The 13058-nt window shown below is 42.4% G+C and overlaps 1 protein-coding gene across 1 annotated transcript; it reads right to left on the reverse strand.

Moving 5' to 3' along the window:
- Positions 1-3786: 3786 nt before the first annotated feature.
- On the reverse strand, positions 3787-9100 carry CCR75_009266 (uncharacterized protein; the record flags this gene model as incomplete). Its single annotated transcript, XM_067967308.1, has 5 exons — positions 3787-3816; positions 4206-4269; positions 4864-5537; positions 8157-8259; positions 8295-9100. The coding sequence occupies 5 exons, from the start codon at positions 9098-9100 to the stop codon at positions 3787-3789; spliced, it is 1677 nt and encodes a 558-aa protein (XP_067821472.1).
- Positions 9101-13058: the final 3958 nt, after the last annotated feature.

Below are 13058 nucleotides of genomic sequence, written 5' to 3' on the forward strand. Positions count from 1 at the left end.
CAGAGGAAAATTACAGGTAGCTTAGTAGTCTTAGCTATCAAAGGTAAGTTATAAGGCTTTAGAATAGAGAAAAAAATATAACGGTATTAATAAATTAAGTTCCTACGTAACGATCTTCTATCGTTATCATATTAATAACTTACTAAGTATGGCGCCTCCTTGCGCACCGCACAATCGTGCCTTATAACGATTGGCGGGGCTGATTTCGGCTTTAGTGAACAATCAATAGAGCTAATGTCTTATTGCATCAATATTATCCAATTTGGAAATATTGGAACTATTCAAGTCAAAAATAATAACGAAAATAATGTTGTACTTTTTATTTATTTTCTCTCATAGAAAACAATATTTATTGTTCCTCTGATATGAAAATAATATCGATGTAATGGGAAACCCCATTACACGCCCCCCCTCCCCAGTGTGCCGGCTTGCACGTTCCGAAGCAGCAGTTGTCGCGGCACGATTGCCGCTGGCGGAGCAGCGAGCCTTCGCAGTAGATTGTTGCACAATGAAAGGTTATTAAAAAAGCGTTAGGACTAATGGCAAACTACAAGTTAGAAAAAAGCGTACTGCAAAATAATCGGCCACTGTAAACGTCGTAGCGTTTAATATGTGTTCTTTTAACTTTTGCCAATTGTTGCCACAAAAGCTGTCGCTCATGGAAATGCACCAATGAAAGGTATGCATAGATAAATGAGTTTATTTTCATTCCCCTTCGGTGCCAACTTCATGTCGCAGACATGGACAAGATGCTGCCTAAAAAGCACGAGAACGCCTTCGTGTAGTCTATTATTACAAGTTAAGACTTCTAGATCAGAAATCTGACAACATTATGTCATCGTACCCTTTCGTGCGCAAATGGTCCTCTTTTGTCCAAATGTAAATCAAGAAGCTCTGACGCGCCCCAGATTCTAACGAGAGGACAGGTTGAGCCGGCCCTTCACTGAACACTCTCGAAATCTTGCAGCGTCCCTCTCGTTGAGGACAAATATTCTATCAAGTTTGTGTGTTTGCAAGGGTGTCAAATATTTGTTCTGATTAATTATTATTTAAAATAAACTTAATTAAGGGTGCCGTAAAACGAAATGCGTGCCGTATATAGTAGATATAGTTTTACTTTTCTCCTACGCTAAGTCTTCCTAAGTATTGACCTTCAGTTTCCTAAGAACTCTTAGCAACTTCAACCTCGTCTTCTGCACCGCTGCACATCGTGCACGTGAAATATTCGGAGGCATCTTACCTTCACTGTTATAGTGCAGCTTACCTAGTACTGAGGCAGTAGTAGCGAATTGTGCCCCGTCACGCGTATTGAATTTGTCTCGGCTAACATTTTTTATGAGTTTACTTACGTAGCAGTTATCACTAGAAATCGAATATCCGCTTTTATATTTTATATTTTTAATAATTAAAATATAAATTATTCCGATTAGGTAATGTTGCTTTATTGTAACATCCCAAATGATCAAAAAAGGAGTTACTTCACCTTCACAAATTGGAGTTGTTTTAAACTGGTAATACCATGACTGGTTTACTTTAAAGCATAACGTTTTTCAACGTCATTTTCTACATTTTTTACCCTCAAAATACGCAGTAGCTGGTGAAAGCTAACGTAATTTCAATGGAATACATAGCTGGCTTTGTATTTTACGGCTGGGTTACTACGATGCCTCGACCGCCGACCGGTGTGAAGACTCACAACTCTTTACTTTGGACGCTCTAGTGCCACCGCACTAGCCGAATTGTAAGAAAGTGTGGAAGAATATGGCCCTCAACCCGTCGATAGAGATTAAATTCCATAAAAAATGGAAAAGTATTACTACACTTACATTTATCATATATTGGCTCATAATACCTAAATTCATCGGTCATACAATAACCAAAAATATATACTCTAATACGGGAGGGTCAAAGGCTTGGCTCACAGGGACTTTGCAGGTTATTGAGATATAGGCTAGACAAGCTCCCATCGGGACCATGACAGCCCCTCGATTCTAAATATATCCATCGAGGAGTTACCATAGCTATCTTTTGTTAGCGAAAGATTAAGTCTAGATAAACTTTAGCTGTCAGAAGGAACTGGATAGCTTGTCAAAATTATAGCAATTGACAGTATTGCTTTGACCATTTGACTTGCTTCGGCCGTATGAAATATTTGGTATAAAAGGTGGTAATAAGTAGTTCCGATATTCAGGTTTGCATTACGCATATGACTGCCTTTTTATGTGCACACTGAAGTATATCACAACAAACATTTTCGAAAATGATAGAACAATCCCAAGTGGATCTCCGATTTCACGCAGGTCGACTTTACATCTGTCTAGCTGGCCATCACGGCCGAATCAGTAATTTACACTGCTTTAAACGACTTAATAAATTAATGGATCCACGACTTGAACCTGGGTATGCCGAGAATGAGTTCGTACCAACCAATAAAGGGATGCATGGTCATAAATTCTTCATGATGCGTAGTATCTCACCAATCTACCAGCTATCAATTGCACGACGCCTGTTTTAAAAGGGCTATTATATCTATTGTAGGTCGTCCCAGAGCCTAGGCTGGATCTTTTTGTGCCCTAGGCTCGGTGGGAGAAAGTCAGTGGTGTACGGAGCTGTGGATGTGGAACTGTCATGAACACGAAACTAGTTGCGCATTCTTTTGCTCTTTTGCGTAACCACAGAAAGCAAGTCCGTCTTATATGGCCGTTCTTGCCACATTCGAACGTCGTAATGGATATCAATCAAAAGCAACTGTTACTGTAACGGGTAAAGTGCCTAATGTTACACACCCATTAAATACACTTAACGGGGAAGTCAATTACTTCGTATGAAGTAATAAGACGTGCCATAGGATGAGGATCACATAGTAACCCACCCTTGGGTATGTGATGTACATAGATACATTCACACTGAAAGGGATGACATCTGGCGTCATTTGCGAGCAGAGGCATTCGGAAAAATACGCTCGCCGCGTAGGGATGCACGGCTACAGAGATGACATCTATTCATTGGTTAACAAAATCTTATATTTGATCCTGTTAAGTCTTAGAATAATTCTTAGCTAACAAGTGCGCACGTGAAGCCGGGTAATCGCTTCCGTGGCGACACTTGTTCTAAGGTACCATGAGGTCGCTTAAGGCGTCCACCAACTACCTCACTGCACGTGATAGAAGTCCTGTAAATATCCTTTGATGATGTGTATGCTTGTCGAGCAACGCGAAAACGGCAGCCTCCTTAAGGAGTGGTACGCTGCAAACGGAAGAATTCGGCTCACACGGATAAAAATTGTCACTCGGATCGAAATTGTGACTGTGTTCTTTTTGACCGGCTGTTCATGAACTCTGCTCGCCATGAGCGTACGTAAGTTTACAAGCGCCTGGATAGTTCACGCTCACCTTGACTTCATTATACGAGTCTGGCAGAATGCGGACGGCGTCACAAGCGCTAGCTCCATCTCCCTACGGAAATGCTCCCATTTGAAATTGCGTCATCTGTGTGCTGCGCTTATTTGTGACACAGTACTTCGCACGGCTCCTTTCTAAATGGGAGATCGAATGGCTACATAAGGATTTATGGGGCACAAAAAAAAAATCTTTGTTAGCTCTTGTTGGTCTTATTACGGTAACATTATAAAATGACAGTTACATTCGTATAAATAACTTCACTAAAAATAATATGTAAGACCGAAGATAACGTTTAAATCATTTAACCGGAAACAATGCAATTTATCTAAAATATTTCATGATTTAAGTGTAAAAATATCTCTCAGAAAAAAATACTTTCAGAATTCTATGTGCGAGAAACATGATGGTGTCCACACTACATCAGATTACATCACAAAAAATGCACACCAATAAACAAAAATGTGCAAAAAGAAAACAGCATGTTGAAAATGGTATCGGCTTGAAGGGTGGGCTTTAATCCTACAGCAGACATTCAAACCACTTTACAGGCATTTTGGCCTCATCTTGAAGTGCGTTGCCACTCCTAAAAGTCACGTCAAAATGGTTAAGTTTCGTCATGTAAAACTGGTCACGATAGGTTCTGCCAAACATTGATTCCGGAATGCCTCCAGTACAGCTTTGAAATTCCACAACACCATCGTTTGCACCTGAGTAGTGAGGCATGACCTTGCCCAGCACAAGAAATTGCCACTGGTATTTTGAAATTAGCCCCGTGTACTCAAAGCTACACATTGCTGCTTTCACATGGGTTCGATAAACCTCTTGTGCGTCTTTGTACGCTTGATTTAGCTCTGGTGAAGCGTACGTGCTATTTTCGTACGCAAGGGATTGAATAGCAGCGGTAGCAGGGCACCTGCCAGTGATATTGGCAAAGTCTTTCACGAACAGATTGGTCCCGCCATGGCAAGCATTTAGTAGATAGTTTGAAGCCATTGAGCCTCTCATCGGGGAGCCGGTACTGACCCACGTTACCGATGGCGCAAAGCTGCACTTTCCACTAGCCACCGCTGCCGCCATCATCAAGCCGCCCATCGAGTGAGTTACAATGATGGTATCAGAAATCGTTGAATTGATACTCGCTGTGCTCACTGCAAGCACTCGATCGCATACTTTTTGCTGTAGCTCGTTCTCAGTCCATCCATGGTCCTGAGTATTAAGCATTGCGTATTTGATCGACGTGCAGCACGGCGCATGCTGCGTCATGTTTCCCCAATAACTGGGGTACGAATCCAGGTTTTCTGCCATCTCTTGGTCGACCCCCTGGCCGTGAATGAATATACACGGACGCGGTGTTGACTTGCAGGAGCAGGTAGGGAAAATTTGAACGTTGGGCGAGAAGATACTTGCAGCTCTTAGGCTCCTTGCTGTGGTGCTTGAACCAGGTTGACCTTGCAGCAAAAACTGTCCCCAGAAAGTTACCGAGTATGACGATGTCACGGCCTCACAAAGATTAGAATTTGCTCTTAGAGCTGGTGCTTTGATCGCGAAGCTGCTTCTTACGTAATTCACCTTGACATCCATGTCGCTACCAAACATCGAAAATCCTTCAGAGCTGGAATAGCAAAGCCGAAATATGGCTCCTTCGATCGAAACCGTGACACTGTCCGCATTGGAGCACTTTTCCGCATTACCAATGCTTGGCGGTAGACCAGACACTTTTATAGCGTCACTTAATCCAGCAAAAAGGGAATTGACTGACGGCAAGTAGTTCGATGTTGAGCACTTTACCGTGGGAGGAGCACTACCATCCACATCGCTCGTCGATACATAGGAGACACCGTTCACTAGAGTATAGCTGAAGACTGTGGAATTTTCAGTAAGCGTTCCGAAGGTGTTGTACAGCACGCGAGTTGAATCGTCAATAGAAACAACAGGGTCTGCAACAATCATAAACTCAGACTGCCCGTGGAGCTTTCGCGAGCTTCGTTTAACGCTAAAGTGGACTCTAAGCGAAGGCCACGACGTTGTTGCCGCATTTTCCATGGATCCATGGTCCTGAAGTGTTGCGGTAGTCAATTCGGCTTGCACTATTATGGTCGCCACTATCCAAAACGCGAACGCTGCTACCATTTCGATCTATGGTAATAGCAAATTCTAAAATGACATTTGCTCGGAATGAAGACGAGCTGAACAAACTCGAGTGACATCGTCAGTCTCGACGTCAGCACGAGCTCCGTTTTTGAAGAAATTTTATTTATTTTTTGGATCAGCGCATAATCAACATATGGGGATGGTACTTTTGAAAAGATGCTAGTCTCGACGGCAACACGAGCTAGATCTTGAAGAACCTTCATTCTCAATATGGATTAGCGAATAATCGACAGATGGGATGGTACTTGTTAAAAGATGCAGCCCTTGATTGCTAGTCTTGACGGCTGCACGAGCTAGATCTTAAAAAATATATATTTCTTAATGGATCAGCGATTAATTAACAGATGGGATGGTTCTTGGAAAAAGCAGCCCTCGGTTTCTAAGTTTGAAATTACAAGGTCATACAAAAGTCAAGAAGCTAATGAACGATGTAATTAAGTGAGTCTTATCATCCCGATTCAGCCGTGTGTATACCTAGAGCGTAAGCTTCACGAGTGCAATCACGAAAGAGAAAATATGACCATTATAATGACTGTCTAATCGTAAGCAGTAAGCTTAGCTTAACCGATAGGTGCGCCTTCTATGCGTGATACAGCTGCTACTACCACGTGTTCAATATCCACATTGCATTTTGACTCCGAAGTGCAATTCGATACCTATCAGAATCGTCAACGCTCTGCAACCAAATTGAGCTTCGTATGGCTGATGCAAATATCATGACGCATGTTAGAACCCGGGTGGATAACGACATATGAGCACCTGAATCGTTAAAATTGCCACAGTTTGTTTACCATAGAAGGACGGGCGATATCGTTCAACGAGACGACCTCTAACGAAGGAGCTATTCGAACTTCTTGAATTTAAAACGTCGAGATTTTTTTGAAAGATATAAATGAAATTGGCGATAAAAATTAAAGCGTTCGCTTTATGATTTGGCAGCAATTTAATGGCATTGTAACCTCAGAAGAATTACTAAGACTCGGCAACCGGATGCTTCGCAAGTGACTAGATGCTACGATGTCATACCCGTGTTCAAAGCTGCTGCTTGCTACACGATTTCAGATAACTGATGTTTTGGTCGAGCATATGGACCTCAAAGCTACTGATGTTTCGATCTTAAGCTCGAGCATATGGGCATACCAGTTTTTTTGGACAATACTAAACTTCCAGTTAAATCTTTCAAAAAGCTTAATGTGATAGTTTTGCACAAAGTTATCTTTTAAGTGTAAAAAGTTGGAAAACAATACTTAATGTAAGGTCGTCTCGTTAAATGGAATCGTCCGGCCTCCTGTGGTAAGCAGACTGTAGCAGTTATTTAACGATTTAGGTGCGCATATGTCATTATTACGCACGTAACCTGACATGTGCCATGATAATCGCATCACTTGGAAAACTATCATTTTTGGTATTAGCCTCTGATTAGAACACGGCAACAATTTCAATTGATGGATGCATGACATCCAGGACGATTCAATAAAGTTTTGATAGCTGCTTGCATAAATTTATATTGACATTTAGGGTGGAAATAACATTCCCCTAATTGCATTAACAATAGAGAGAGAGTTACGGTATGTGTAACGGGGTGTGTGGTTACATTAAGTTAACACTTAAAAGGTTGTATTAAAATATAATATTTAAACGGTAGATAATATTTTGGGAATATTACTTTGCATAGTAACATTCGAAAAGCTTTTTATTGGTAGATATAGGCCTTTATATCTACTTGCTAGTCAGCATGAAGACAGCCGTTTGCCTGACCTGCTGAGCGTTAAGGTTTTGGATGTAATATAAAAGTATCAATCATCAAATCTATCAAGACTATAAACGAACAGCAACACATCACTATGGATGCATAAAATTATCCAATCAAATCATACTGAAGGGATTCTATCAAAGTTTAAAAGTTTGCTTAAGGCGTGTCGAACGTATATTGCGCTGTGCTAAAGCAGACACTCAAACCACTTTAAAGGCATCTTCGCCTTGTTAAATAGGGCATCACCATTCCGAAACGTTGTGTCGTCATGATTTAGTTTCGTAACGTAAAACCTGTCCTCGTAAGAATTTCCAAATTTCGAAGCAGGTATTCCACCTGCACAGCTGTGAAACTCCACCAAGCCATCGTTTGCAAGTGAGTGGTGAGGCGTAAGAATTCCCAAAGTCCAAAACCACAGTCGTCGTCTCGATGGTAGGCCAGAAAATCCGTTACTACACATAACAGCATCCACGTTCCTTCGATAGATGTGTTGGGCAGCCAAGTACGCCGCGTCGAGTTTCGCAGAGCTGTAGTCCGTGCCTTCGTACGCCAGCGAAGTGATGCCTTTGGTCGTGGGACAGAAACCCGTCCTTGCTGCAATCTTATCGCTCAGGTAGTTGGTACTGTTCCTGCACGAATCCTGAAAGTAGTTCGAAGCCATGCTTCCACGCATTGGACCGGAAATGCCCACCCATGTCGAAGACGACGCAATGCTACACTTTCCCTTTGCGATGGCCCCGGCAAGCAAAAGATTCCCAAGTGAGTGCGCAATGATTATCGTGTCGGCAATCTCCCTCGTTTTACTGCCCCCGTTCACTGCAAGTATCCGGTCACACACTTCCTGCTGCAACGCATCGTCGGTCCACGCGGTGCCCATTGTCGATTGGATGACAAAAGTCTTGGAAGAACAGCATGGAGAATGATCCGTTAAATTCCCCCAATACCTTGGCGAGACTGGAATCAAACCATCGCCATGCACTCCCTCGTACCGCAAGCCATGAATAAATACGCACGGGCGTATAGTGGACTTGCAGGAACATTTATGATGCCTCGCCGAGAAATTAAAATTGGCGAGAAAGGCCCTTAGCTTTCTACTATCGCGAAGTGTGCGCTTGCCAGTAAGCAAAGATCGTCCAATGGTAGTCACGGAAGCTGGCGATGCCACTGTCTCGCATGTACCGTTCGCTTTGGTAATTTGCTTGTACCTTCTTTCATGCTTCTTTAAATACTTGACAGTTATGGTCATGTCACTTCCGTACAGTGTGAAGCCGGATGACTCTGCAAAACACAGACCCAGTTCGACTCCATCAATTGAAATCTTGAGCGTGGTTTCACTCGAGCACTTAATTGTACCACTGCTATTAGATGAATTGCTCGACACGGGTTCAGCTTGATTAATAGCGTTAATAATCGCGTTTATAGGTGGCGTGACTCCTGTATCATCACATTCTACCCCAGCGTTTAGACCATTGTCTCTCAAAGAAACGTGAGAAGCATACGCTTTGCCTTCGACAACCATATACCTGGAAAGGGTCGAACCTTCTGTGAATGTAGCGACTGTATCATACATAATACTGTCGATACCTTTGTAGGTTCGAGAGAGAACAGGAAACGCAAGCACGGAAAAGTTCGCGTAGCCGTGGATGGCCATAGAGCTGCGCTTTATCTCAAAATGGAAAGCCAACGTCGGCCAATTCAATGTCATTTCATTCGCAAGAATTTGACCATCGCTTTGAGTCCGAATCGCAAAAACTAACGGCACCACTATCGCTGTGAAGAAAGCATTTGGAAGCATTTATTTCCGAAGATGATCGTTCTAAGTAAAATAAACTTAATCTGACATCCATGATTGGATGGGATTTCCTCGAGCTTCCCTAAATACCAGCAAGAGTTCCAAAAAAGGATGGAGCAACGATTGGTGCATTTCTTCCGACCAGAAAGAGGCAGCCAAGGTATCAGACGGTGTGTGTGAACAGATGTCAGAGCATGGAAGCAATTAAAACCTAACCATGTAACACGCTCCGGCAAGGAGAGATGTCGCGTGAAGTCTCAGTGCGAGAGAGAGAGGAACAGACAGTCTATTACACGGTATCAATGTGAACAAGACTTCTGGAATGTCCTAAGCCAGATTAGCAACGTCTCAGTGCTTCAGACAGGTAACAGGAAAAAAATGTTTATGGTTGAAGTCTATCAATCCTTCGGAATGTACATATGAGTTTTGAACACACTACAAGATGATATTTAGCAATCATTCATAATTTTACTCTTAACCGATGAGGTGCTGGTAACTTGAATCATCTGTATTATTATTGCAAATATCTTTTTGCAGCAAAATATCCCATTTTTTCTGCGCACTGATTCGGTCTCACTTTGACGGTTCTTATTTCCGTTTATTTTTTTGTGTATAAAGGTGGCCTGGTCATCCGTGATTGATATAGATTCGCCTGTTTATTTGCCAAAAATGCAGCTGTTGCAACTTGCTATCCGAATGTATTTCAACTCATTTCATAACGATGAGACCTGAAAACGGCAACATTATTACAAATTCAGTCCTCCCTCTGATAACTTATATCCTTGGTAAACGCTTTCAATGACGTTATAAGAGGTTATAAGGTATCGAATGAGACTGTAGTGGCCGTCAAATCCTGAGTTAGCGGGTGTAATAAGTTTTCGGGGTATAAGTAATCGGAGGAAGAACTGTATGTTGCTGTATTCATATTATCGTAGCGCATTTCACTTCATTTTATAACAACGTATATTGCAAAATACAGTCTTTCTCTACTAACTCATCTTCCAAAAACATATAATCCTTTTTAATTTATAGTATTTGCGTTCATTGTGGTCGTTCGATGGTAGCTAATATATATCGATTTAATCTAATAACTAATAACCAGCGATAACCTATAGTAAAAGATATATAAGATATCAGAGAGAGGTTTGTATGTTGCTCTATACATATAGGATATTGCTGCAATTTATGCTACTCTGAAAGTGAAATTTTTTCTACATCCCCCCAATTCTTAATAAAAGCGAAATAACATAATTTCTTAAATACAGTCATTTGAATCGACATCAGAATCTACGACAACCTCTTGTGTACAGTTAGCAAGCAGAGGCAACCAAACTTTTCTGTCTTGGCCAAGCGTGAGACAAGCCTCTTTTCACCCATTTTATAAAGTAAAAGTGTCTTTTAAGTCGACACGAACCTCTGAACTCGCTACGGCAGTGTTGAGAGGCGCAAATTCGTCGCAAACCCCTTTAAGAAGCCTATTTGGCTCAATAATAGATAGCTAGGCAAGTATGACGACATAAAAACCTGGGGTGGGTCTAGACAATTCTTAAGTTAATATGTTAAGTAGTTCGACAGCCCTTTTGAACGTTCTGATATGAATACAGTTTAACTTTTCTCTATTCAAAAGCCTAAGAATTTATGGAACTTTTTTTCAAAGTTATCTGGTAACCTTTGACCAGAGGTTTCTGGGGACTATTTTCCGTCGATTCTGGGGGCTTATTCCCTCGAATTTTATTCGGGAATTTTTATCCTTAATTGCCTCTAGCTGTGGTTGCACAACCACAGCCAGATCTTCTACAATCGACTGTCCAGTCAATCTAAAACTTTCGCACTATCTCTTATAGACAGGCGTTGGATAATTTCTTGGAAGTTACTTTCAACGCAAGCATCCTTTTTCGCACTACTCAACTTATTCGAGTGGTCGAACTTCGACGCTGTCTGTGCTTGTGCACAGCCGTCGATATCTAACTCCACAGTGTGATAAGTAGTCACACTGAGGTCATGTGCAGACGTGCAAACGACCGACTTACAAATGAGACGTCAAACGCAATCGGAGAACATCCACACGCTTGTGGATGCACCAAGACGTTCATCAGACGGTCATCTGATGAACAAGAGACAGGCATCGTCACGGCCTGATGATGCGACTTTATGCATTGCTCGAACTTTCTGAGCCATGGTTATTCAAGCATGACATTAAATTTGTCATCTTAATCTAGTAGAGCGAGCACCTCGCTCTTCAAGTCACAAACGATTGCAAAATGTAGTCGTTTCAAAAACGGACTTCAACTCTATGAACGTAATGTTCCACGCCCAGTGCCATCAAACAATTAGCGAAATGATCGACTCCCGCTAGGAACGGTGAAGGAAGCGGGTCGTAAGAAAATGGTCCGGTTCAGTAGGTGCGGAGCGCCCTGCTGGTCCAGCAGCGTCAAAAGAATTTGCAGGCCGTTTGACAAAAGTTGCTCCGCACTCACAAACATTGTGTGTAACTGCCCCAGGTGACGAGGTATCCTCGCCACCTTAAAAAGTTATAGTGGAAAAAAGTTGCCACCAAAGTTCCTAGTCGATTGTGGGGCGTCGAACAATTTCATTCGACGCCAATCGCTAGAAGATCGCAGATTCAAATTTATTGAGCGTGGTATCCCTCTAACGAGGATAACAGTGCGCCCAGCAACAGGTGCATTAAGATACGTGTAGTTCGTATCCAATACACGTGAAAGGGTAATACGATGAAGATTGCATCGTCACATACGAGATATCCATAGAGTGTAGACCTCCATTTTCTTGTCGTCTTGGAGGACGATAAGTTCCGAAGTGGACGAAAGCTTGTTTAAGACTGAAATTCTTCTGTTCCGCTATAGAGATCGCTTAATCGAGGGACTCTAGTTCAAGCCGGAACAGGTGGGTCTAACAGGACCGTGTGCAAGTCCTCTAAGAACTCATTCACCTGTATTTGTTCATTAATTAAAGAACTCACGATACAACGGATCAGGTTTCGTGTATACTGGGCATAAGCATGAATGTCACGTTTACCCTGCTTCAAATCCAGAAGCTCGGCTCGAGCCCTGAATTCGGCACGTGGCGCTCATGTGTTTGCCTGAGCCGACCTCATACGACCCAAAAAAACAATGGGTCGTGAAGCTTGAGTTCATGGTGTACGAACTCGGCTATGGCCGCATGTTGTTCATCTGTGTTCAGAGTGAACAGCATGGCGCCAACAGCCGGTCCGCCTTCAACTGACTTCATGCGTTCAATCGCTCTTCATTCAAGGTCACTCGTACGAGTGAACGTTTAACTCGTTGCGTGATAGCCTTCTTTAGTGGCATTAAAGCTTTCTCCTTATCCAATTAGCATGTCCATGTTGATTTTGAACGTGCGTAGGCCGTTGAACAGACTACGAAGGGCTGACAGGTGTAAGGAGACACCCTTTGCTAGTACGGATAACCGTACAAGTCATCCTACACTGATTACAGCGAAGGTCGAGACCTCGACTACAACGTGCAGAGTAAGGTTCTAATAGCTATAAGTCTTAGCTACTAAAGGAAGAGAAAATCAAGACACTAATGCCTTGGTAAACAACAGATCACTTGTAGGCGCTTATACACTTGATCTGATAGCGATGAATTAATTGCCAACGCGAGAACCGAAATAATTCTTGCGTGATCTTCGTAATGGCAAAGTCAAGCAGATCTGTGTACTTGTCACAGATGACAACTACGTAGCCGATATTCGGTCGGCAATTGTATTTCCTGAGAACATTCGAGTTCTAAGCAGCTCGTTGATGGACGAAAGTATCCTCGATCAGAAGACTCGGATTGAACGTTTCACGTCCCAATCTTGGGAGTCTTTAATGAAAAACCCTTTCTAAAAAGATGCAAAATTCATGGCAAGATGCTCGTTATCATGCACTAATTAATTTCGCTCAGCTGGCTGCAGCTGACGCTACTGAAAGCAGACG

Source organism: Bremia lactucae, linkage group LG18 (assembly GCF_004359215.1).
Source record: "Bremia lactucae strain SF5 linkage group LG18, whole genome shotgun sequence".
NCBI lineage: Eukaryota > Oomycota > Peronosporomycetes > Peronosporales > Peronosporaceae > Bremia > Bremia lactucae.